General features: G+C 43.0%; 1 protein-coding gene across 3 annotated transcripts in view; it reads left to right on the top strand.

Annotated features, from left to right (window-relative positions):
- Positions 1-25,451, top strand: part of CASR (calcium sensing receptor) — an 89,545-nt gene extending 64,094 nt beyond the window's left edge. For all 3 annotated transcript variants that reach the window (XM_086403475.1, XM_086403467.1, XM_086403486.1), the window contains exons 4-7: positions 106-990; positions 14,415-14,645; positions 20,111-20,234; positions 22,452-25,451. In XM_086403475.1, the coding sequence (XP_086259601.1) occupies positions 106-990; positions 14,415-14,645; positions 20,111-20,234; positions 22,452-23,974 (2,763 nt within the window). In that variant the 3' untranslated portion in view covers positions 23,975-25,451. The remainder of the gene's footprint in view (positions 1-105; positions 991-14,414; positions 14,646-20,110; positions 20,235-22,451) is intronic.
- The last annotated feature ends 251 nt before the right edge of the window (positions 25,452-25,702 follow it).

Below are 25,702 nucleotides of genomic sequence, written 5' to 3'. Positions count from 1 at the left end.
GCATGTCTGATGTATTAGATCAGTGAATGCTCAAAGATTCTCCTCCACACCACCTTGTGGTCCACCTGGCACTTCCCTCACTCATTCAATCTGTATTCTCTCCAGGTCAGCTATGCCTCCTCCAGCAGACTCCTCAGCAACAAGAATCAATTCAAGTCCTTCCTCCGAACCATACCCAATGATGAACACCAGGCCACGGCCATGGCTGACATCATCGAGTACTTCCGCTGGAACTGGGTGGGCACAATTGCAGCTGACGATGACTATGGCCGGCCAGGGATCGAGAAGTTTCGAGAGGAAGCTGAGGAGAGGGACATCTGCATCGACTTCAGCGAGCTCATCTCCCAATACTCTGATGAGGAAAAGATCCAGCAGGTGGTGGAGGTGATCCAGAATTCCACCGCCAAAGTCATTGTCGTCTTCTCCAGCGGCCCAGACCTGGAACCCCTCATCAAAGAGATCGTCCGGCGCAATATCACAGGCAGGATCTGGCTGGCCAGCGAGGCCTGGGCCAGCTCTTCCCTGATTGCTATGCCCGAGTATTTCCATGTGGTTGGAGGCACCATTGGGTTTGGTTTGAAAGCTGGGCAGATCCCAGGCTTCCGGGAATTCCTGCAGAAAGTCCACCCCAGGAAGTCTGTCCACAATGGTTTTGCCAAGGAGTTTTGGGAAGAAACATTTAACTGCCACCTGCAAGAGGGTGCTAAAGGCCCATTACCCGTGGACACCTTCCTGAGAGGTCATGAAGAAGGAGGTGTCAGGTTAAGCAATAGTTCCACTGCCTTCCGACCTCTGTGTACTGGGGAGGAGAACATCAGCAGTGTCGAGACTCCTTACATGGATTATACACATTTACGGATATCCTACAACGTCTACTTAGCTGTCTACTCCATTGCTCATGCCCTACAAGATATATACACCTGCATACCTGGGAGAGGGCTCTTCACCAACGGTTCCTGCGCAGATATCAAGAAGGTTGAAGCTTGGCAGGTACCTCCTTCTCTTAGATAGCAGTTCACTGTGTAATAAGCAGAGTTGGACTGATCCAAGCAAGACAGATTAAAGTGGTTACCTCAAAAAGTCAATACCTGAATGAGGTCACTAGATGTAGCCTTGGAGTCAAATATCCTTTTCAAACATCTGGGCAACTGACTTCTGAAAACTGACAGTAATTTAATTTGATTCTCTGTTTCAAGCCTTGAGCTCAGCTATTTGTTAGGCTAGTGGTTCAAAATACCTGGAGTATGGTCCCTAAATATCTTTAAATATCCCAGGACAGATTTAGTACTGGGCGGAGTGTCTTTATAGTGCTTAAATTAAAGATATTGTTCCCTTGTAGACAACAAATATTTCTTGAGTACCTATTATATCCCATATGCTAAGGGGCATAAAACCATAAAATTAGTGTCACTATGTTCAGCCACCTCTTTTGCCTTTATATTACTCACAATATAATGTGTTGGACCCCAAGAAAGTCAACTAAGCTTAGGACACAAGTAAATCAAGGGCACAGAAGAAAAAAAAAAAAAAACTCTTCTTAAAAAGATGCTGGATATTTCAAAAAGAAGCCCTGAAGTAGTTATCATAAAAAATAATCCAAACTTCAGTGGAACCTCTACTCTTTAGACTTGTTTTGTATTTTTGAATTATACACAGGAGAGACATAATCTTCTTTTATTTCATAGAGCTTCTGAAGATCAGAGTCTGACCTGACATATCCCATGAAGCCATTCATGTCTTGCATATGTACTTTGATTTTTCAGTCAGACCATGTTTTACACTCTCTTTGTATTTTCCTCTGATAGACTAAACTATCAGAGTTCATGATGAGAGGGTAGTGAGGGGAGAGTGTGGAACCCTGAATATGGGTCGAATGACTCAGCATCTAGCTTCAGCTATGGTTCTCCCTTTTACTGTCTGCATCATCTCAGGAAAGACACCGCTCTAAGTCAGTCTCTTCATCTGTAAAATGACCGTAATACCCAGCCTACTTTCCACCCAAGTTTTTTGGAAAAGGAAATGAGATGATCTATGTGAAAGCAATTAGTAAATTTTCAAACTCTGAACAGGTGGTGATTGTTTTAAGTAGGAGTCCAACATGCCTCAAATTAATCAATAAACTGGGTAAAAATTGATAATGAAAATAGCTTTACATACAGAACCCAACCACCTCAAACCCGTGGGAAAAGTTGCCAAGAAACAAAGGGTGTACATCCTATGTCCGTCACTTTAGCAATTCTCATAGAATAAGGACTGACTGTCTAGGCTGGTAGAATGAGCCAGGAGGACCTACAGGTTCTCAGCCCTCGTGTATGAAAAGTCTCACTCAGACATCACTGTTGGCTAAATGTTATGAGGGACTGAAAGTTTCCTTCCTCACATTGCACCCCACACACTGCCTGACAAAGAAAAAGGAGCTCTAATGAAGGTCAAAGATCAAAAAGACTTTAGATAAAAATAAATAAATAAAATAAAATAAAATAAATAAAAAATAAAAACACACTTAAAAAAACACACTTGAAAAAAAAAAAAGACTTTAGAAACCATGATATTAAGGAGTGGAGTTTCAAGAAAGAAGAATAGACCATCTTTTAGTAAATACTAGTGTCTTTCTCTCTTCCCTTTCATGTCTCCTTCTCCTTCTTCCTTTCCTTCCTGAGAAGCCTATGGGTAAAAAAAAAAAAAAAAACCCTAAAGAAAAATCCCAGGGTGGGATTGAAGGGGAAAGAGGCTTCCAGTGGGTAGTTCAACAGGTCTGCTGTTAAATGACGCTTTTCCCAGACAAGGAAGTCAAATCTGGATGTTCAAGGCTGAAACAGACATATGAGAAAAAAAAAGAATTAAGCTATAGTCAAGAGTGCGACTTTCAGTTTCATGCAGTGGAAAATTCAAACCAACTGGCTTAAACAAAAGCATAAACATTATTAATATCTCACAATACTGAAAATCTCAGAAAGACTCCAAGTAAAACTAGACTCTCTCTTCATCTCTTTGTTCCTTATCCCTTGGGGTTAGCAGTTTTCCACCTCTGCAGCAGCTTCAGGCTCATAAAATCCTTACTGCTAGGTTACCCTTACTTCCCAGGATTTCTTGGAAAAGTCCTAGAAACCACACTGGTTAGACAGCTTGAGATCACAAGTCCATCCATGAAGTTAGAAATGGAGTTCTCCCAAACTACTTAGACTGAGCATAAGAGGGGAGTTGGATCCCCAAAGGGCAATCAGAATGCTATTAGCAAAAGGAGGAGGAAAGAAAAGCTAAGTGGCAAAAATAAAGAGTAGCCACTACACAGACACCTCAGCTGACCCTAGGACAGGTAAGTATATGTCCTCCTGGTTCACATGAGGTCTGGTACAATCCAGGAGAGGAGACAGGAAAATAGGGTCAGTGCTCTGGGGAGGAGCAACATGTGGGCATTGGGCAAAGTGTCCTGTGTGCTTGCTGTAAAGTCTCCTTTAAGCCTCAGGAACCCAGTGGTTGGGTGGGCGTTCTGCAATTTAAGATCTTCGCCATGTCACGGTCTGTCAGGAGATGGACCAACAATTATTCACTCTCATTATTAACACCTGCATGGAAACATATCACCTGTACAATCTATACAGTCTAATCCTGGAATTCCACCCCCACCTTCTCTCAATTCTCTTCTAAGCCAATCTGCCTCATACCTCCCCACAAAGCACTTACTAGTTTTGGGCATAGTACTTGTACCTGAAGAGCTGTCAATATTTGTCTCCTCTGTTATTGTCCACCATGAACTTTTAACTTTTTTTCAAAATTCTCTTTCTTCTGGAAGTCTATTCTAGTTATACCCCTCACCACCACCACACACACACACACATTTTCTGACCATTCTTTCTTCTTCACTTTTACCATTTATATAGACCCAATTTAATCTTCTACAGCTCCTCAACTGACCAAAATAGATTCTTATCAACAAAACTTCTGGTTAAATAAGTGAAAGTAAAGTCGCTCAGTCATGTTCAACTCTTTGCGACCGTGTGAACTGTAGCCCACCAGGCTCCTCCGTTCATGGGATTCTCCAGGCAAGACTACTGGAGTGGGTTGCCATTTCCTTCTCCAGGGGATCTTCCCAACCCAGGGATCGAAACCAGGTCTCCCGCATTGCAGGCAGACGCTTTAACCTCTGAGCCACCAGGGAAGAGGAGCCCTAGTTAAATAAGGTCAATCACAATTTTCTTCTTTTGTTGATCTTTTCTCCCCATAAAATTTATCAGTCAAGTCATATGCCTTTAAAGTAACACTAACAGGTAACAGCACACAGCATACGATTCCCTCCTGACCTCCACAGACACCCCCAAGGCCTCCTCTCACAACTCCTCAGCTTTCTCTTCCCTCTGACTCCTCTGCTGTTCTCTGAGCTTCATAAAAGCAGGAACTATGTCTGTATTGTTCAGCACTGGGTCTAGAACCTCTGACACCTGAATATGTGTAGAAAAAAATGAATGAATGAATAGCAATCTAGTTGATTTGACCTGACAACACAACATAGAGAGAGTCCTTTGCAGACAATTATTCAACCCAACAACCCAGCCTTGAATCAATGACTCTGGCCAGGATATTCTAGATGCTGATTGGATGAGCTTGGGTCACATTCCCAGGACAGTCTAAACTCTGATTGAATGAGCATATTAAATTTGATTTAATAATCAAATTTGAATGGAACATCATGTACATAAATAGGTAAGGAACCACCTGCTTCCTTCTTTCAGGATGATTGTGCACAAGGCACGCTTCCTGCTTTCTCCCACCTTATACCAGCCACTTACTAGTCAAAAATAGGCATGCATGGGAATTCTCTGGTGGTCCAGTGGTTAGGAGTGGATACTTTCGCTGTGGGGGCCCGGGTTCAATTCCTGGTTGGGGAAATAAGATCCCATAAGCCGAGTAACACAGCCCCAATAAAGGTATGCATGATGAAAGAATGGTGGTGATAACAAGAGTCAAATGGAATTCATCTTTCTAGGAATTGCTGGTACCACTGGGGTCTGGGAGGGAGGGGATGAATTGAGGTAAGGGGAAATAAGAAAACATAACTGAGGTTAGAGAAAGGAATTGTTCCTGGATTTCCTTACATTCAGCACAGGAAGTGGCCATGAAGCAATAGACTCTTCTTCTCTATGTGAGCTGTCCCTCGTTTTTGTGAACAGAGGGCTTCATGCAGTCCATCCCATTTTCCCTCTGTGCTAAGAAGTTATGTCATATGTACATGCTGGAAAGTCTAGTTTCTAGTCTTTGGCTTAATTCAATTGAACTTTAGAGTACATACCAAGAGGTGATTCCCATTTATGCTTATAATGAACAATAATTTGACTTTAAAATCCTTAAGAAGAAATACCCCAAAAGGCCACAAGATGGAAATATTACCACATACTAGATAATGCATGATAATACACACAATAGACGATACATAATAATACATAATAAGTGATGCATGGTCCTTCTTCTAGGATGCCTTTCTTGGCATTTAGTTTTCTTTTTGACTCTGTCAGTCTCTGTCTATATATTATCTTCTATGTTTAAGTCTTTCCTTCAGTTTTTTTTTTTCTTTTTCTTCCAACCCAAGGATTGAACCTATATCTCCTGTGTCTCCTGCATTGCAGGCAGATTCTTTACCTGCTAAGCCATCAGGGAAGCCCTCTTTCTCATATTTCTCCCCAGATAAAATAATTTAGAAGCATATTACACAGAATTATAATCTCAAGTAAAATTTGTATTTCATTTTTTAATGGAACTATTAGTTCCTTCTTTTAAAATTCTCAAAAAAAAAAAAAAAAGTGTGTCTGTGTGGGGATTCCCCAACAGTTCCGTGGTTAGGACTCCACACTTTCACTGCTGAGGGCTAGGGTTCAATCCTTGGTCAGAGAACTAAAATCCCACAAGCTGCATGGCTTGGCCAAAAAGAAAATAAAAATTAAAAAATAAAATAAAATTCTAAAAGAAGAGTGTTTTCTCTGGGGGAAATATCTAAATTATTTTTTAACTTATGTTGCCTTTTTGTGGGTCAGTGATTATCACTTTAAAGATTCCCTATCAGGGACTTCCCTGGCGGTCCAGTGGTGGAGACTTTGCCTTCCAGGGCACAGGGTGTGAGTTCAGTCCCTGGTCAGGGAACTAAGATCCCACATGCCTCTTGGCCAAAAAACCAAAACATGAAAAAAACAGAAGTCATATTGTAACAAATTCAGTTAAGACTTTAAACATGGCCCACACCAGAAGACTTAAAAAAAATAAAATAAAAAGAATTGACAGTAAAGATTCCCTATCATTGCGTTTAAGGGTGAAATGGTTTCCATCTCTCCCTCTGCTGATACAAAAGCTATTGATATGATCCAGAAAATCAGGTGCTTGAGTACCTAACTTGCAAGTCAATATACCAGAAGAAATATTAAAGATGCCTAAAGAGATGACTTGAAGACATGACTTAATAAACTGATAATTGATTATTAATGGACAAGGTGCAAGTTTTGACTACAAAAGTGCAACACTTATGTTATCTTACTTATATACCTGCTATGAGGATGAAACACTACAGTACTGTGCAAGTCAGGATATCTGAAGTGAGGAGAAAGTAAATGATATCTGAATGGACCTTTAAGGATGGATAAGATGTATGGAGGGCTTCCCTGGTGGCTCAGATGGTAAAGAATACGCCTGCAGTGCAGAAGACCCTGGTTTGATCCCTGGGTTGGGAAGATCCCCTGGAGGAGGGCATGGCAACCCACTCAAGTATTCTTGCCTGGAGAATCCGCATGGACAGTGGCGGAGCCTGGCAGGCTACCATCCATAGCGTCGCAAAGAGTCAGACGTGACTGAGCGACTAAGCACAGCACAGTACGATGTATGGAAAGGATCTATTCCTTGAAGGAAATGTCAAATGCAAAGGCAAATATAACAACACAGATGAATAACAAAAACATCATGAAAAAAATCCATATTGAAAAAAAGAGAGTACAAACTGTTTGTGCAATTTATATGATATTCTATGTCTAATGATAGAAAAAAAACAAATCAGCAGTGACCCAGGGCTGCAAATGGGGTGAAGGTTGACTTGAAAGGAACATCAGGAAAGCCTTCTGGGGTGACAGTAGTGGTAGTTACACAGGCATACATATTCACCAAGACTCAGAACTCTACACTTAAAATGGGTGCATTTTATCCTACGTAAACTATATGTCAATAAAGCTGATTAAATAGGGGAAACAACAGAAAGTCTCCAAGGGAGGGCAGGTCATGCACGGAGATTTGAATGCCGTTCAGTTTGGAACACTTCCAGTTACTGCCTCTTGTGTTGCCACCAGCATTATACATGTCTCTACTATCCCATTTTAAAATATGTCCATCTTCTCAACCTAAATTTCACATTAGTCACACTGTTGTAGCTAGAGATAGACAACCTAATAGCTAGGCGATTTAATCTGACTCCTATACCTCTATAGGTGAGGAGGGCATGGCAGCCTACTCCAGTAATCTTGCCTGGAGAATTCCAAGGACAGAGGAGCCTGGTGAGCTATAGTCCATGGTGTCACCAAGAGTCAGACACAACTGAGCGACTTAGCACAGCACACAGCACCCTTACATAGGTAGTATATATTGTAACGTCGGAGAGTTCGGACTCTAGCACCAGACTGCTGCTGCTGCTAAGTCACTTCAGTCATGTCCGACTCTGTGTGACCCCATAGACGGCAGCCCACCAGGCTCCTCTGTCCCTGGGATTCTCCAGGTAAGAATACTGGAGTGGGTTGCCACTTCTTTCTCCAATGCAGGCATGCATGCTAAGTCACTTCAGTCGTGTCTGATTCTGTGCAAGCACCAGACTAACTGGATTTAAATCCCACTTGCTACCCAACAGCTTCATGGCCTCGAGTAGTCACTTAATGTGCCTGTGCCTCATTTTCCTCACCTGAGAAATAGAAGCCTCTATCTGAAACTTACGAGTTTGTTATGAGATGACATTAGTCAATATGCATGCAGTGCTTAAGACACTGCCTATGCATAATGAACTACTTTTTAATATATTTGGCCTTTTTATTAAAAAAGAAAGGATCATGCATTATGTAATTACTGTCAATTACTTTATTGCAGCCAAGTGAATAATTCTGGCACTCACTATATTAACAGACTTCCGTCCTGCATTTTAGGTGTTGATTGATCCCTTCATCATTCTTATATGGAACAGCTGTGGTCTGGGACTTACCCTTCTCTTCTGGCAACTCCCAGCTTTCACTCCAACATTATTACACTATGGTGATTCCAACTTTCTTTTTCCTCAAGAAAGTGGTAGGGGTTTTATAGTCAGTTTACTCCATTTTTTAACGGTTACTGAGAATTAAATTTGCCTATAACCAAGAACATAACATGCAAAATATAATATTTAACTGCAATTTTCTAAAAAGACCACAGAAGAGGAGTGTGGTAGGCTACAGTCCATGGGGTCGAAAAGAATTGGACACGACTGAGCGACTTCACTTTCACTTTCAGAAGGTTTGTTTATCTTTTTAAATCAGAAACAAGAACTTAGGTTACATTTATACCTCAAAAGGAGAAATTGTGTTGGCCCTTAATCCCGCAGTATAATTTTAAATATTTTGCTTTTTAATATATAGGTTTAAGTTCCAACCGTAAAAGTCTTATTAAAAAAACCTAATTTTTATGGTCCTCCTGCCTATTTACTCTTTAATATCACATTGGCCTTATTTTTCTCATCTATCCTCAGGTCAGTGAAAACCTCATTTGGGGCACCATTTGACAAACCCAGCAGTATTGATTTAATATCTATTCTATTATTCTGGGGTCAGGAAGATTCCTTGGAGTAGGAAATGGCGACCCACTCTAGTATTCTTGCCTGGAAAATTCCATGGACAAAGGAAGCTGGCAGGCTATAGACCATGGAGTTGCAAAGAGCTGGACACAACTTAGCAACCAAACAACAACAACAACAAAATAAATTTCCAGCCACAAAGGTCCCAGGGTGCTTTCTTTTCTGGATAAGATGTTTGCACTAAGTCTTACCTCTGCCCATCTTTATCTCTTGTCCCGTCTGAGGCTAGAGTTACCAGCTCGCATTAGTAAACTCTCAGCACCAAGTATCCTGGAGGTCATCTTGGTATGAAGGTCTCTACCTGCTGCTGAATGTCAGCTCCACCAGCGAAGTCATATTTGTATATTTTAAATCTCTTTCCTTGCTTTCTTTTTTGAAACAGCTTTTATTGAGATATAATTCATACACCATACAATTCACCTATTAAAATGTACAAGTCAGCAGTTTTTAGTATATTCACTGAGTTGTGCAGACATAACTGCAATCAATTTTAGAACATTTCACTGTATCAAAAAGAAATCTCATTTCCATTTCCTTTGTATAACTGAATCACTTTGCCGTACACGTTAAACTATCACAATGCTGTTAATCAACTATACTCTGATATAAAGTAAAAAGTTAAAACAAAATAAACCTCACACCTTTTGGGGAAGGCAATGGCAGCCCACTCCAGTACTCTTGCCTGGAAAATCCCATGGACAGAGAAGCCTGGTAGACTGCAGCCCATGGGGTCGCTAGGAGTCGGACACGATTGAGCGACTTCACTTTTCACTTTTCACTTTCATGCATTGGAGCAGGAAATGGCAACCCACTCCAGTGTTCTTGCCTGGAGAATCCCAGGGATGGGGGAGCCTGGTGGGCTGCCCTCTCTGGGGTCGCACAGAGTCGGACACGACTGAAGCAACTTAGCAGCAACAGCGTACCTTTTAGCTATCACTCCCTCTCACCTCATTCCCCCCGTTCTTAAATTACCACAAATTCACTTTCTGTATCTGTATATTTGGACATTTCTGGACATTCATATAAGTGAAGTCACAAAATATGTGGTCTTTTGCAACTGGCTTCTTTCACTTAGCATGTTTTCGAGATTCATCCATGTTGTAGCATCTATCAGTACTTTATTTTTATGGCTGAATAGTATCTGCTTGTATTTTATTTACCCATTCATCTAACTGATCGGCATTAGGCTGTTTCCACTTTTTAGTTATTATGAATGTTGCTGTTATGAACATTCATGTATGGTTATTGTGTGGAATTATGTTTTCATTTTTATTGGGTATATACATAAGAGTGGAATTGCTGGGTTGTATGGAAACTCTATGCTTAACTTTTTGAGAAAGTGCCAGACTATTTTCAAAAGTAGCCGCTTCGTTTTACATCCCCACCAGTAGTGTATGGAAGATTCTAATTTCTCTTCATTCATATCAACACTTGTTATTACTTGATCCTATGCCTCTTGATATGAAATCTAGTCTCTTTGCCTTGACTGCTCTTTGCCTGTCAACTTTATTTCCTCTTGTTCTCTAACACTTATACAGATTTTGAGAAGTTGGTCTCTTCACTGCCCCCATAATACTTTGTTTGCCCATGTTGTGCCCACTGTCTTTAACACCTTCCTTTCCTTTGTCCTTTACCACCCCAAATTTCTCCCATGCCTCAAGCCTGCATTAAGCCCCTTTTAATGTCCATCTCCCCTGAATTCCTCTGTGCTCAGAGTTGATTCCCATAAGTTAGGCATTAACTGTATTTTATCTTGCACTGTTGGCTCTACCATCCAATATGTCTTATATCTTATCACTCTAATCCATATGTAAACTCCTTGAGGACTTTATTACTACATCCTGTACTGCTGCTGCTGAAGCTGCTAAGTTGCTTCAGTCATGTCCAACTCTGTGCAACCCCAGAGAGGGCAGCCCACCAGGCTCCCCCATCCCTGGGATTCTCCAGGCAAGTACACTGGAGTGGGTTGCCATTTCCCTCTCCAATGCATGAGAGTGAAAAATGAAAGGGAAGTCGCTCAGTCATGTCCGACTCTTAGCGACCCCATGGACTGCAGCCCACTAGTCTCCTCCGTCCATGGGATTTTCCAGGCAAGAGTACTGGAGTAGGGTGCCATTGCCTTCTCCGACATCCTGTACTACCACAGCCCAATTCAAATCACATAGTAGATATTCTATAAATATTTGTTTGTTGATTGATTCTAACAGTATAAAAATATAACCTTGAATTTACAATGGGTTTTTAATTGACATATAACTTAGTTTTTAATATTGGGAGCACAGAGTCTTAGCCATTGGACCACCAGCGAAGCCCCTACAATGAGTTTTTTAATCAAAATTTTTTAAATGATTTTGATTGGTTCCCTTTTCTTTTAAGGTAGGATATGCTAGAAATCACTAGCCTATGCCAACAACAATACAGAATAATTATAGACAGTGATGATCTTTGAGTCACTTTTCTGTCCAGTCTGATTAACGTGGAAGATGACCATTTAATTGTGAAATGATCTTATTCCAGTTCCCCTTCCAATTCACCCACTGTTGCCCAGAGAGTTTCTTGCAGAGAAGCTGTAGACTGAAAAAAGTAGAGGAGGAGCTAATTGTCTGGAAAATAAGAACCAAGGAATTGAAACTTGCATAGGCAAAAGAAAATGTATGCTAAATAATCTATCTTTACTGTTGCATATGCCTTTTAAAGTATTCTTCAAACAAGAATGATGTTTTTAAAAAATATATTTAATGAGGAAATATTTCTGACAAATACTTGCCATCCATGCTGTCAACAATTCATACTGGTGTCTAGAGGGTGTAGCAGAAAAGCACAAGTTTAAATCACAGCTGGAGAACTTTCTAGCTTATGACTTCAGTGAGTTTCTTGACCTCTCCATGCCTCAGTTTCCTCATCTATAAAATGAAGATATTAATAGTCCCTATCCATAGATGTGTTATGAGGGTCAGATGAGATGATGTGTGCAAAGCATTAGTACAATGCCTGGCAGAAAGGAAGTGTAAATAAGAAGTAGTCCCCTCTCTCGTCACTCTTCTTACCTTTTATGCAGATCAGGGCAAAGACAGAGTTAGCATGACATGTGGAAAGGATATGACAAGGATAAAACGTTTGCACTGACAGGTAGTGGTAGATACACGGGACCAAAGTATGAAAGGCTTTGGAAGGTACCTAGAGAAGTTTGAAGCACGTTTCGTCTAAACCATGGACGATCCCCACTAGGAAGTAGGAGAGGCATGGTTATAGAATGGAGAAGGGTGGGCTGGTCATGTCAGAAAAGTTCCAGAGTAGGTGGGAAGAATGAGGTTCTGAGTGCTGCATGAGGGGTCAGTCTTATAGAGCAGAAGGAATGCATGTTCCTCGGAGAGAAGGAGATGTGTCAGGACATCTGGGTAGAAACAAAAGGATGTACCCTCACTGTGTACAAGTCATCCTGAGAGCAAGGGGGCCAAGGGAGGAGAGTTGGAGATATCTAATATAGGAAAGGAGCATGTCTGTGGCACCACCTCTCTGAGGACTACTTTAAGGGCTCAGTAAAAATGAAGGGAAAATGAAGATTGGTGATCATTGAGGAAGGTTTGGGAGAACATCCTTAGTAGGATTCATTCTCCATCTTTTATTTATTTATTTATTTTTTGAGGATAACTCAGCAGCTCTGGTTGCAGAGCAAATGAACCAGGCAGTAAGGAGTGAGGGATCCCCATCCCCCACAAGCCTGGGACAAAAATCAGAGCAGCCAACTTCCACCAGGGCAGCAATGAGAGCACTAAAGGGGTCACCACACAGACAGCAGGTGACTGAGGCGCCCAGGTGCTGTGTCTCTATGCACATGTGGCCAGCCACATTCTCAGTCCCCACACTCACCCCAGGGCTGTTTATGAGCAAGTTCAGGTGGCTCCTTTTCTTTATTTAATTTTCCTTACAATAGATGTTGGCTTTAAAATACAGTCAAATACAGATATAAATTGTTTTTTTAAAAAAGCTGTATCATCTCTAGAGTGGAGTAGAAGATGAAAGCTGCCCTTCCTTCGTCACACACATGGATAATAGGGCCCAGATTTTCTTGGTGTCAGATTGGATGCTGGTTTTTCAGGTACCTTAAAAGTTATGCTAAATGGGAGAGGTACTTCTAAATGTATTCCTAGGGCCACCACAGCATAGAACAGAGAGAAGTTCAAACTAGAACTTGGAGATTCCTGCAGTCTCTAGGGCCCAGCCCTCTCATCCTGCTGGTGAGGAAACGCACTCAGAGCCAGAGAGTGAGAAAGCCCTGTAGTCACGAGGCACAGTGTAAGTGAGCACCCCTACTCTCCCGTCTGGACTGTGTGTATGTATCACTCTCTCTCGGTGCCTCAGTGACCTCCTGGCCCTGGGCAGTTCCCACATGAAAGATAAGCTGCTGAGTGCCCACTGCTTCCTCTTGACCCAAGTCAGGGGTGCACAAGAAGCAGAGGCAGGAGCCTAACGATGCAGTGGAGCAGAGCCAATACAAGTGCAGGCTTGACAGCACTTCTTAGCTATGTACTCGGGCCTAGCTACTTCCTGTTTCCTCGGTTTCTCCATCAGTAAAATGGGAGTGTATGCATGCTCAGTCGTGTCTGACTCATTGCAACCCTATGGACTGTAGCCCTCCCCGCCACCCCCCAGGTTCCTCTGTCCCTGGGATTTCCCAGGCAAGAATACTGGCATGGGTTGCCATTTCCTCCTCCAGGGGATATTCCCCACCCAGGGATTGAACCAGTGTCTCCTGCTTTGCAGGCAGATTCTTTACCACTGAGCCACTGGGGAAGTCCCAAAATGAGGGTTAATAGTACTATCTGTTGTGAAGATTAGATAACAAATATAAAGCATTCAGCATTGTGCCTCAAAGGTAATAAAATGACTAGTAAGGTTTGGTGATTATTATCATTAATTTTTTGTACAAGGGCTTTGTGACTCATAACACCCCATAACTGGCCATGATTATAGCAGTGATGGCCAGAGCTCCGCTCATAGCCTTCTTTCCTTCTTCCTTCCACCCTTCTCTCTGTGAACTTTGGCAGCAGGACACTTCCACAGAAGCAGTAGCTTAGAGAAAGATGGTGCAGAGTGTAAGAGTACTTACTCTTTCCAAAGCCCATCTCAGAAGACACCAGGGATGGCTCTGGCTTACAACCCTTTCCCTCCTGGGCACCAACAGATGATGCTGCACCTGTAAAAGCCTTGATTTGGCCAGTTCCATGGCAAGATGTATTCCTTTTCCTTTTCTGACTTCAAGAAAATGTTTCCTACCCCAGTTGTTGGGTTGACCAAAAAATTCATTGGGGTTTTTCCGTCACATCTTATGAAAAACCCAAACGACTTTTTGGACCATCTGACACAATTCGCATACCAAATAAAGCTCATGGCTTACCAAGGCTGCCACTAACACATCTAAGTACCTTAGTATAAATTACAAAAAGGTGCCTCTTCCTCAAGTCATGTCCCTTGCACTTTGTAAACAAGATAGCTTACTGTCTTTGTGCAACCTACATAACCGTATGTGGCAGCCCTGTGGCTTGTGTTAAGAGTATTCATCTCTGTTCTTTAGGTCCTGAAACACCTGCGGCACCTAAATTTTACCAGCAATATGGGGGAGCAAGTAACTTTCGATGAATGTGGAGACCTGGCAGGGAACTATTCCATCATCAACTGGCACCTCTCCCCAGAGGACGGCTCCATAGTGTTTAAGGAAGTTGGATATTACAATGTCTATGCCAAGAAAGGAGAGAGACTCTTCATCAATGATGAAAAAATTCTGTGGAGTGGATTCTCAAGGGAGGTATGTGCTGTCCATCAGGATGCTAGATGCCTCCACCACGGGAAGAAACTGTGCTGGGCTTTGGGAGGGCCTTGGGTTTTGCCACTGGAGTTGCAGAATCACGAGTCCACTTCCATCAATTCACTAACTGCGTTGTCAGGATTCCCTGTGAAATCCATGAGTGTTTAGAGTCTAAAGAGAATTTTCAGAACCAGAGCCCCATGCTTATTGTATTGAAACAATTTTATTCTTTACAAATCTGACTCCATGGCTAATAATAGTTTCTTTGGCTAAAACTTTCCCCAACCAGAGCAAAATATTTAAGCAAACACAAGCATCACTCAAGACAGGGCATGGACAATTCATACAGAGGTAGCTCCCTGTTACCCAAAATAGCTTAGGACTGGCCTATAAATCAAAAGGACAATTTATTCTCCTTCTATGGGAAACCTGTAGCAAATAGGAGGATGCTTGTGACTGTGATCACGGCCTCCTTCCATGAGGTATCACTTCATCTAGAAGCCTGATTAATAACCAGAGGCACATTACTCCCAGTGAATATGCACTTAAGGAAAAGATACGTGATAGGCTGAAATAATAACCATTCTACAATAATTGTGTCCTAGAATACAGTATATTCTAAGGACCCAGATCCTCTGTAGGAACAAACCCTGGACTGGGCATCCTCTCTAACTCTTCCAAAAAGCCTGGATGAGAACTGCTACATTTCTCTTTGCATTTGCCTTTCTATTATTGGAGTAGGAAATGGCAGCCTACTCCAGTATTCTTGCCTGGAAAATCCCATGGACAGAGGAGGCTGGTGAGCTACAGTCTATGGGGTCACAAAGATTCAGACACAACTGAGGGACTAACACTTTCTATTATCACTTTTGGGTATCTTGGACCACTTTTTATGACATGACCAAAAATTCAACTTCATCTTTTTACCAAATGCTTCATAGGTTGATGGGTTTCTGATGAGATACTACAATTTCACTGTTTCTCAATTTAAAGGATAAGTTACCTATAAGAAGTTCTCCTATAGATAGCAAATCTCATCCACAGTATGCAAGTCTTTATAGTTTCTATCTCAGAGAATGAATTCTCAATTATAAACATGTCATGACCCTTTTTCAAACAGAGCTTTGGGGATTCCAGAGGGTATGTTCCTCTGTCCATTAAATATACTCTTGTCTAAATTATCACAAGTATCAATTGACTACAGTCTAAATTGATCAGCTGTGTTATTTATTATCTGTCCCCTGCTGTTGTTGACTCATCCAGGTTATCTTTTACCTCCATTGATGCACACAGTTGTCTCTAATTGGTGTAGATTGAACCTTTGTTATTTTGTTATTTTGAGGTTTTTGCCACTCACAGCCTAACAGAAGCCAAGAAGGAAAGCTACTAAACTCATTTTAAAAGGCTAATATAATCTTAATATCAAAAACAGGCAATAACAGTACAAGAAAAAGCAATTATAGGCCTGAGCCAGTGGTCACATCCTAAATAAAATGTCAACAAAGTTGGACCAGCAGTGTATGAAATACATATCATGATCCAGTAGAATTTGCAGTGAATTTACAAGCACATAATAATAGCAAACATTACAGTGTTCATCAGATCAGATCAGTCGCTCAGTCGTGTCTGACTCTTTGCAACCCCATGAATCGCAGCACGCCAGGCCTCCCTGTCCATCACCAACTCCTGGAGTTCACTCAGACTCATGTCCATCCAGTCAGTGATGCCATCCAGCCATCTCATCCTCTGTCGTCCCCTTCTCCTCTTGCCCCCAATCCCTCCCAGCATCAGAATCTTTTCCAATATGTCAACTCTTCGCATGAGGTAGCCAAAGTACTAGAGTTTCAGCTTTAGTATCATTCCTTCCAAAGAAATCCCAGGGCTGATCTCCTTCAGAATGGACTGGTTGGACCTCCTTGCAGTCCAAGGGACTCTCAAGAGTCTTCTCCAACACCACAGTTCAAAAGCATCAATTCTTCAGCGCTCAGCCTTCTTCACAGTCCAACTCTCACATCCATACATGACCACAGGAAAAACCATAGCCTTGACCAGACGGACCTTTGTTGGCAAAGTAATATCTCTGCTTTTGAATATGCTATCTAGGTTGGTCATAACTTTCCTTCCAAGGAGTAAGCATCTTTTAATTTCATGGCTGCAGTCACCATCTGTAGTGATTTTGGAGCCCAGAAAAATAAAGTCTGACACTGTTTCCACTGTTTCCCCATCTATTTCCCATGAAGTGATGGGACCGGATGCCATGATCTTCGTTTTCTGAATGTTGAGCTTTAAGCCAACTTTTTCACTCTCCACTTTCACTTTCATCAAGAGGCTTTTTAGTTCCTCTTCACTTTCTGCCATAAGGGTGGTGTCATCTGCATATCTGAGGTTATTAATATTTCTCCTGGCAATCTTGATTCCAGCTTGTGCTTCTTCCAGTCCAGTGTTTCTCATGATGTACTCTGAATATAAGTTAAATAAACAGGGTGACAATATACAGCCTTGACGTACTCCTTTTCCTATTTGGAACCAGTCTGTTGTTCCATGTCCAGTTCTAACTGTTGCTTCCTGACCTGCATACAAATTTCTCAAGAGACAGATCAGGTGGTCTGGTATTCCCATCTCTTTCAGAATTTTCCACAGTTTATTGTGATCCACACAGTCAAAGGCTTTGGCATAGTCAGTAAAGCAGAAATAGATGTTTTTCTGGAACTCTCTTGCTTTTTCCATGATCCAGAGGATGTTGGCAATTTGATCTCTGGTTCCTCTGCCTTTTCTAAAACCAGCTTGAACATCAGGAAGTTCACGGTTCACAGTGTTCATAGATGTAGCTTATCCTTTCCTTCCTTCAAACCAGGGCCCTGAGAGTCTCAGTGATCATCAGATCTGGTATTGCCACTTCTATTCCTCTTTCATTAGAAAATATTGCTGATCATCTGTTCAAGTGTTTTAAAACTCCTTGTCAAGCCAGTTATTTCTTTTTTGCTGGAAACAATGATAATTATTTTACTGCTTTCCATATGTTTAACTTTGTAAGATGTCTCCAGTTTAAGCAAGTAGTGGGAAGGGGGATAGTCTTCTTAAAGAGATGTTTTGAAAATAGTATGAACCCTACCATGTATCAAGGGTTATTCAAAGCTTTGTAACTGGGGCTACAAAAATGAAGACTTGCTCCCTAATTCAAGAAAGTTATGCTTTTTGCGTTCTTATGATATATTTACTGTCTCTGATACACATAGACTGTTAGGTAGTAAAGACCTAATAAGTACTCAGTTACCTGGCATGATCAAAGATTGAGATGGAAGCAGGATTTCTGAATGGTGAAGCAATGGTAGATTGGGCAAAATCGTCAAAAACAATCATTTAAGAAGCTAGAAATCAACCAATAGCATACATCGAAAGGTGAAGTTTTTGTTTTTTTTTTTTAAGAAAAACTAATGAAACTCAGCTAACAGTGGCAGTCTGTGGCATTTTAGCCCTGGGGCTGCTCTCCAATTATTTCTAATGTGGACAAGCATGTTATCTGCATTATTATTAAAAATAACATTATTAGCCCTTTCCAATATGTTTGCCCATATTTTTCTTGTTCCACTAACTAGGAACTCTGGTGTAATATATAATAATAGTGGTGATACTGAGCACCCTTATTTTACTTTTTTTTAATTTAAGTTTATTTATTTTAATTGGAGGCTAATTACTTTACAATATCGTATTGGTTTTGCCATACATCAACATGAATCCGCCACAGGTGTACGGTGTGGAGAGTCCTTAAAAAACTGGAAATAGAACTGCCTTATGACCCAGCAATCCCACTGCTGGGCATACACACCCTTATTTATTTTAAATTAAATAATATTGTGTCATATGGATTGATGTGTATGCTAACAATTTGGAGATGTTTTTTCAAGGTAAAGATATTTCTTCCTACTTTAGGTTTTTTTCTAATTTTTAAAAAATTTATTTATTTTGTAATTGAAGGATCATTGCTTTACAGAATTTTGTTTTCTGTCAAACATCATTAAGTTTTTTATCACTAGTTTGTGTTGCTGCTGCTTCTGCTGCTGCTGCTGTCTCTTCAGTCGTGTCCGACTCTTCTCGACCCCATAGATGGCAGCCCACTAGGCTCCTCTGTCCCTGGGATTCTCCAGGCAATGACACTAGAGTGGGTTGCCATTGCCTTCTCCAGTTTGTGTTAAATGTCATCAAATATTTTTTCATCCATTGATGATCATGTTTACCTGTGTTAATTTATTATTACAGTGAGTGACACAGAATTTCTAATATTAAACTTGCTTACATTCCTGGCAGAAACTCACCATGATCATGGTGTATTTTGTTTTTCATGCTCTTTATTTTAGTACTTTCATCTGTTTTCAAGTAGTAGAAAGTAGTTGTATTCTTTCCAGATCCTTTCAGAGTCCTTACCCTTTGCATGTATCTCCAGGATCTCTATACATTTTTATTTCCAATAACTTCTATACATTTTTACTTCCAATAATCAGAACTTCATATTCTTTTTCAGAGACTGCCTGCAGGCTAATGGAACCCATTTTGCCTACAGGCTCAGAGAGGCAAAGGAGAACCTCAGGAGAACCTCAGAAGAGCCTAGGAATTTACATTTCCCTTCTGCTCTGAGTGCTGTGGAAGTGTGAAAGGTCTAGCCCTTTTCTTCAGGTCAGGACAGCGTTGGGGCCTAACCTACAATCCAGAGCTCCCCCGGGGGATCAGGCAGAAGTTGGAGGGACTTTGCTCAGAATCATAGCCTTGCTTATTCTCCTCCCTCCTATGTCCTACTTCCTCCATGTTCTTCCTGATTCCCTTGGGAGAACTTTCCTTATAAATCACTTGGACACAAATCCTCAACTCAGCTCTACTTCTGAAGACAACCTAATAAGTGAGATGGGCCTTTATACTGTCCTTGTCTTGTTTTAGAATCAAGGTTATTATACTGGGCTTACAAGAATTAGTTGGAAGGTGCTCCTTTAAGAATATATATATTTTCCTGATCTTTGCTAGAATTTGTGTAATATAAGATTGCTCTGTTCCTTGGAAGTTTAGTATTACTTGCTTGTGGTGAACAAGGATGATGGTCATCTCAGATATGACTATGTGGTGGGGAGGAAGTAAGTGGAAAGAGGAGTATATTATTCTGGGACTTGTAGAGGATGGAAGGGAAGGCTATTTATGGAGGATTTTGTTACTGTGTAGACTCACAACAATTAATCTTCCTCGAATTCCACTGAGATGTGTTTGCCTGTGTGTGTGTGTGTGCATGCACTTTCCCATAGGCATTTGTCCCCTTCAGAGATAATAGGAACACAGGCCGCTGGCCCTTCCTCCGCCTGGATTGGGCCTGAGCCTGCCACACTGGTGCTAGTGCCCAGCTCCTCCCTCTGACACGTTGTCAGAGGAGCTGGAAGACTGATCCCACAGCTGCAGCCCCTCTCTGTTGTGATCTCCGCCCTCAGGTGCCTTTCTCCAACTGCAGCCGAGACTGCCTGGCAGGGACCAGGAAAGGAATCATTGAGGGGGAGCCCACCTGCTGCTTTGAGTGTGTGGAATGTCCTGATGGGGAGTACAGCGACGAGACAGGTAAAGGAGCAACCCCTGGTGGGCATGCAGGGCTCCCTTCACTGTGGGGCCCTGGGCTCAGCAAAGTCCCTGAAAGGGCTCGGCTGAGACGGTGCTTAGCACGGTTTCTCATTTAACAAGGTGCAATCTGAGCATCACACTGGGCTGCACACTGAGGGGGATAGAATCAGAATATTAGGTATCTCTGTAATACCGTAAAAGTTTACAAACACATCTGTTGCACATCTTTCTCTTACTTTGATGCTGTTGCTACTGCTAATTCACTTCAGTCGTGTCCGACTCTGTGTGACCCCATAGACATCAGCCCACGAGGCTCGCCCATCCCTGGGATTCTCCAGGCAAGAACACTGGAGTGGGTTGCCATTTCCTTCTCCAATGCAGGAAAGTGAGAAGTGAGAGTGAAGTTGCTCAGTCGTGTCCGACTCTTAGCGACCCCATGGACTGCAGCCCACCAGGCTCCTTCATCCATGGGATTTTCCAGGCAAGAGTACTGGAGTGGGGTGCCATTGCCTCCTCCATCTTACTTCGATACTGCACTCCAATGTTGTTTTTCTTTCTTAGAGCTCAGTGATCCTGAATAGACAAAGTTGTGTCTGTTCCCTGATTAAGGCAGCAGCAGTGCTAGACAGCATATCAGGGAATCACCATCTAAAATGAGTAAGAGACTGGATGACAGCAGCAAGAAGATGCTGTAGGCAACACAATATAACATCAAATTCAAAGCTGGGCTAATAGAGCTAAACAACAGAATGAGCTCTTAGGAACCAGAGATGTGTGCTCCAGGCTTCAGAGTTAATAGGTCAAGATAGATTGTCTACAGAGTACCTGGCACTGGACTTACTACCTTATTTATATTTCTCCTATGCCTCAGTTTCTTCATCTATAAAGTAAGAATAATAATAAACCTATCTTACAGAGTTTGGGGGATTAAATTAGATAAAGCTGGTAAAACACATGATAAGTTATAGAGAAATATTTGATTGGCATATTGGAAGCACTCTATAAATACTAAATATAATTTTTTCTCATTATTATTAACTCATTGCATCCTCACTACCATGATGGAGTTATTATTGCTTCCATTTCACCGATGAGGAAACTGAGGCTCAGAATGGTTAAGGAGCCTGACCAAAGTCACACAGCTAATAAATGGCAGGGCCAGAATTCCCATCCAGACCACTGACTGCAAAGTCCGTGCTCCTTTCACCTCCCAAAACTGCACACTGACTGAGACACAGCACAGGCTTAATAAACATTTGTTGGTCAAATGAGTCTGCAGCCACCCTCACTAGAAAGCCACTGATGTGGAGTGAAGAAGGCACAGGTCAGAATTGTTGAGCACTTTGCCATGATCTAAGAGGCTGTTCTGGTGTGTCTATAAAGCCCATCCTTATGTCCAAAATAAGTCAGACTGAGTGTGAATCACTGTGAAAATTGGTGGACAGTGCCAGACCCCCAGTGTGCAGGGCAGCCACCTGTCTGGCAAGACTGATCATTCTGTGCTTGCTGAATGATGGTTTGTACATCAGCAAGTAGTGTTAAAGGAAGCAAGTAGCCCTCCTAGAGTTTGGAATTGACATGTACACACGGCTATATATAAAATGGATGACCAACAACAATCTACTGTACAACACAGGGAAGTCAGTTCAATATTATGTCACAACCTAAATGGGAAAACAATTTGAAAAAAGAATAGATACACATATGTGTATAAACTGAATCACTTCGCTATACACTCAAAACTATCACATTGTTAATTGACTATATTGCAACATAAAATTTAAAATTTTTTCAAAAAGTATCCCCCATATATACAAACTGGAGGAGGGCATGGCAACCCACTCCAGTGTTCTTGTCTGGAGAATCCCATGGATAGATGAGCCTGGTGGGCTACAGTCCATAGGGTGGAAAAGAGCTGGACACAACTGAAGGGACCTGAGCACAATACATATGACTGAACACACAGCACATATGACTGACCACGGCACACGTGACTGAGTACAGCACAAAAGAAAAAACTAATAGAACCATCAAAGAAACATGAAATTAAGTTTATTATTAAGCATAAGTCAGGGTTCAGTACATTATCTGATAATGTAAAAATCACAATTATTTCATCAATAAAGCAAATTTAAAGTTCCCTCATCACCACATTCAAACTCACAAATTTCAGTCTCTGCCACGCAGTACTAACCCCTTCACTGCGACACTTTACAGATGCAAGTGCCTGTGATAAGTGCCCTGATGACTTCTGGTCCAATGAGAACCATACTTCCTGCATCGCCAAAGAGATCGAGTTTCTGTCCTGGACCGAGCCCTTTGGGATCGCACTCACGCTCTTTGCTGTGCTGGGCATTTTCCTCACAGCCTTCGTGCTGGGCGTCTTCATCAAGTTCCGCAACACGCCCATCGTCAAGGCCACCAACCGGGAGCTCTCCTATCTCCTCCTCTTCTCCCTGCTCTGCTGCTTCTCCAGCTCCCTGTTCTTCATCGGGGAGCCCCAGGACTGGACGTGCCGCCTGCGCCAGCCGGCCTTTGGCATCAGCTTCGTGCTCTGCATCTCGTGCATCCTGGTGAAAACCAATCGGGTCCTCCTGGTGTTTGAGGCCAAGATTCCCACCAGCTTCCACCGGAAGTGGTGGGGGCTCAACCTGCAGTTTCTGCTGGTCTTCCTCTGCACCTTCATGCAGATTGTCATCTGTGCCATTTGGCTCAATACAGCGCCCCCCTCGAGCTACCGCAACCACGAGCTGGAGGACGAGATCATCTTCATCACCTGCCACGAGGGCTCGCTCATGGCGCTGGGCTTCCTGATCGGCTACACCTGCTTGCTGGCCGCCATCTGCTTCTTCTTCGCCTTCAAGTCCCGGAAGCTGCCAGAGAACTTCAATGAAGCCAAGTTCATCACCTTCAGCATGCTCATCTTCTTCATCGTCTGGATCTCTTTCATCCCCGCCTACGCCAGCACTTACGGCAAGTTCGTCTCTGCCGTGGAGGTGATCGCCATCCTGGCTGCCAGCTTTGGCTTGCTGGCCTGCATCTTCTTCAACAAGGTCTACATCATCCTCTTCAAGCCTTCCCGGAACACCATCGAGGAGGTGCGCTGCAGCACCGCGGCACACGCCTTCAAGGTGGCCGCCCGAGCCACGCTGCGCCGCAGCAACGTCTCCCGCCAGCGGTCCAGCAGCCTAGGGGGCTCCACGGGATCCACCCCCTCCTCCTCCATCAGCAGCAAGAGCAACAGCGAGGACCCGTTCCCACAGCAGCAGCCGAAGAGGCAGAAGCAGCCGCAGCCGCTGGCCCTGAGCCCGCACAACGCGCAGCAGCCACAGCCGAGGCCACCCTCGACCCCACAGCCGCAGCCACAGTCGCAGCAGCCGCCCCGATGCAAGCAGAAGGTCATCTTCGGCAGCGGCACCGTCACCTTTTCGCTGAGCTTTGACGAGCCTCAGAAGAGCGCCGTGGCTCACAGGAATTCCACGCACCAGACCTCCCTGGAGGCCCAGAAAAACAATGACGCCCTGACCAAACACCAGGCGTTGCTCCCGCTGCAGTGCGGGGAGACGGACTCAGAATTGACCGCCCAGGAGACAGGCCTGCAGGGCCCTGTGGGTGAGGACCACCAGCTAGAGATGGAGGACCCCGAAGAGATGTCCCCGGCACTTGTAGTGTCTAATTCCCGGAGCTTTGTCATCAGTGGCGGAGGCAGCACTGTTACGGAAAACATGCTGCGTTCTTAAAAGGGAAGGAGAAAGCCAGTTCAGGGGGAATCCAGGCAGTTTCCCCGGGATGACCTTCTCCACAGGGATGAGGAACTGCCCCCCCACCCCCACCCCCTTCCTCCAGGAAGGAGGGATAAGACCCACCAAATGCTTGGAACTTAGTTGCACTGCTATAAACGACAGTGAATGAAATAATGTCCCCCTTAAAATTAAAAAGAGGGGAGCGGTGTGCTTCTGTGGTTAGGTTTATCAGAGTGCTGAGATCCCTATAGTCAGGTTCGCCTTTCCTATCCCTGCTTCCATTCTCCTCTTCTGTTCTATCCCATCCAACAGTCCGGAGATAAAACCATGGCTTTAAGATACCCACCTATTCCCCCTAGGGTCTTATTTGTTGTTTTTGTTGCTGTTGTTTTGGTTTGATTTTTGTTTTTAATGTTGAAACGTCTGCCCTGAACTTTGCAGACAGCCTGGTCCAAAAACAAACCTGTGCAGAGTGACAGGACCTCCTATGGGCACCACTAGAGTTGAGTGCGAAAGACAGAATGTCGCCAGCGCTGCCCAACACCTTGACAGTGGGAAGAACTTGAAATGTCCAGAGCTGTAAGATGAATGTGTCCCCTCCTATTTATGAAAACTGTTAAATATGTGGTTTCCTACTTGCTGCTGCTGTCACGTGACGTGGAGAAGGTTAGCATCCATCCTCCAGCAGTATGTCTGATCTTGTCCAGAGTGTGATGGTGATGCCACGTTTAGATTCCAATATCTCAGGAATCACCTCAGCCTGCATGAATCCAATGAGCTGTATCTGTAATTAATATTGTCATATGTAGCTTTATCCTTAAGAAAATGTGTTTGTTTTAATAGTCCATGGAAAATATAAGCTGGAAAAAATGTCCCAGTCTGGTTGATATAAGGCAGTATTATTGAGTCCCATTTTCTTTGCCCGCCCCACCACCCACACCCCAATGAGCTAAGCCCTAAATGAGCCCTTTCAGGGCCCAGGGATCCAGAAGCTCCCTCTTTCTCCACCTCAAACGCTTCCTGAAGTCAGATCCATGCCTTTCTCTGTGAAGAATAAGCTCCCAGTCTCTGACCTCCTACCAGTTTCTGGGGTAAGAACACGTGGTTCCAAGAGAGCTCTCATGGGATATTACTCTTGGCACCCCCCAATGCCATACTTAGGTTCCCTCCAGCAGTGGGATCTGCCCATGGGTAGTTACAAGATTGAACGTTGAATGGCATACTGCTGAACAGTCAGTTCTGGAGCTAGAGAGGCCTGGGGTCAAGTGCTGGGTTTGTCACTCACAAGTTGGGTGACCACAGGCAGGGAACCTTGACCTCACTCAGCCCCAGCTTCTTTGTGTCTAAAATGGAGGTAATAATCATCCTTTTCCCGCAGAGCTCTTATGTGGGTTAAATGAGATAAATGTATGTAAAGTATTTTAGCATGGTGCCTAGCCCATAGTAAGCACGCAATAAATATTAGTTAATATTATTACTGATATTGTAATTTCTTTCACTTGTTTAAAATAGAAAACAACACATTTATTTAACCATTCACACTTTAACAACAAACCCACTGATCACACTAACTTTCTCCATAATAAGCCCAAGAACTCTACGGCCCAGTCCAAGGGGTCCTGAACACCATAGCTCATGGTGAAGCCGAACATCAGTCCCCTAAGGGACCCATGCTCCCCCCACCTCTGTGGTGTCAGAACCAAGATGTCCAACACCAAGGGAAGA

Source organism: Bos grunniens, chromosome 1 (assembly GCF_055505025.1).
Source record: "Bos grunniens cultivar Pamir isolate PY7600 chromosome 1, Bosgru_T2T1.0, whole genome shotgun sequence".
NCBI classification, from domain to species: domain Eukaryota; kingdom Metazoa; phylum Chordata; class Mammalia; order Artiodactyla; family Bovidae; genus Bos; species Bos grunniens.
Note: the sequence above shows the minus strand (reverse complement) of the source record. Positions and strands in the feature narration are given on the sequence as shown.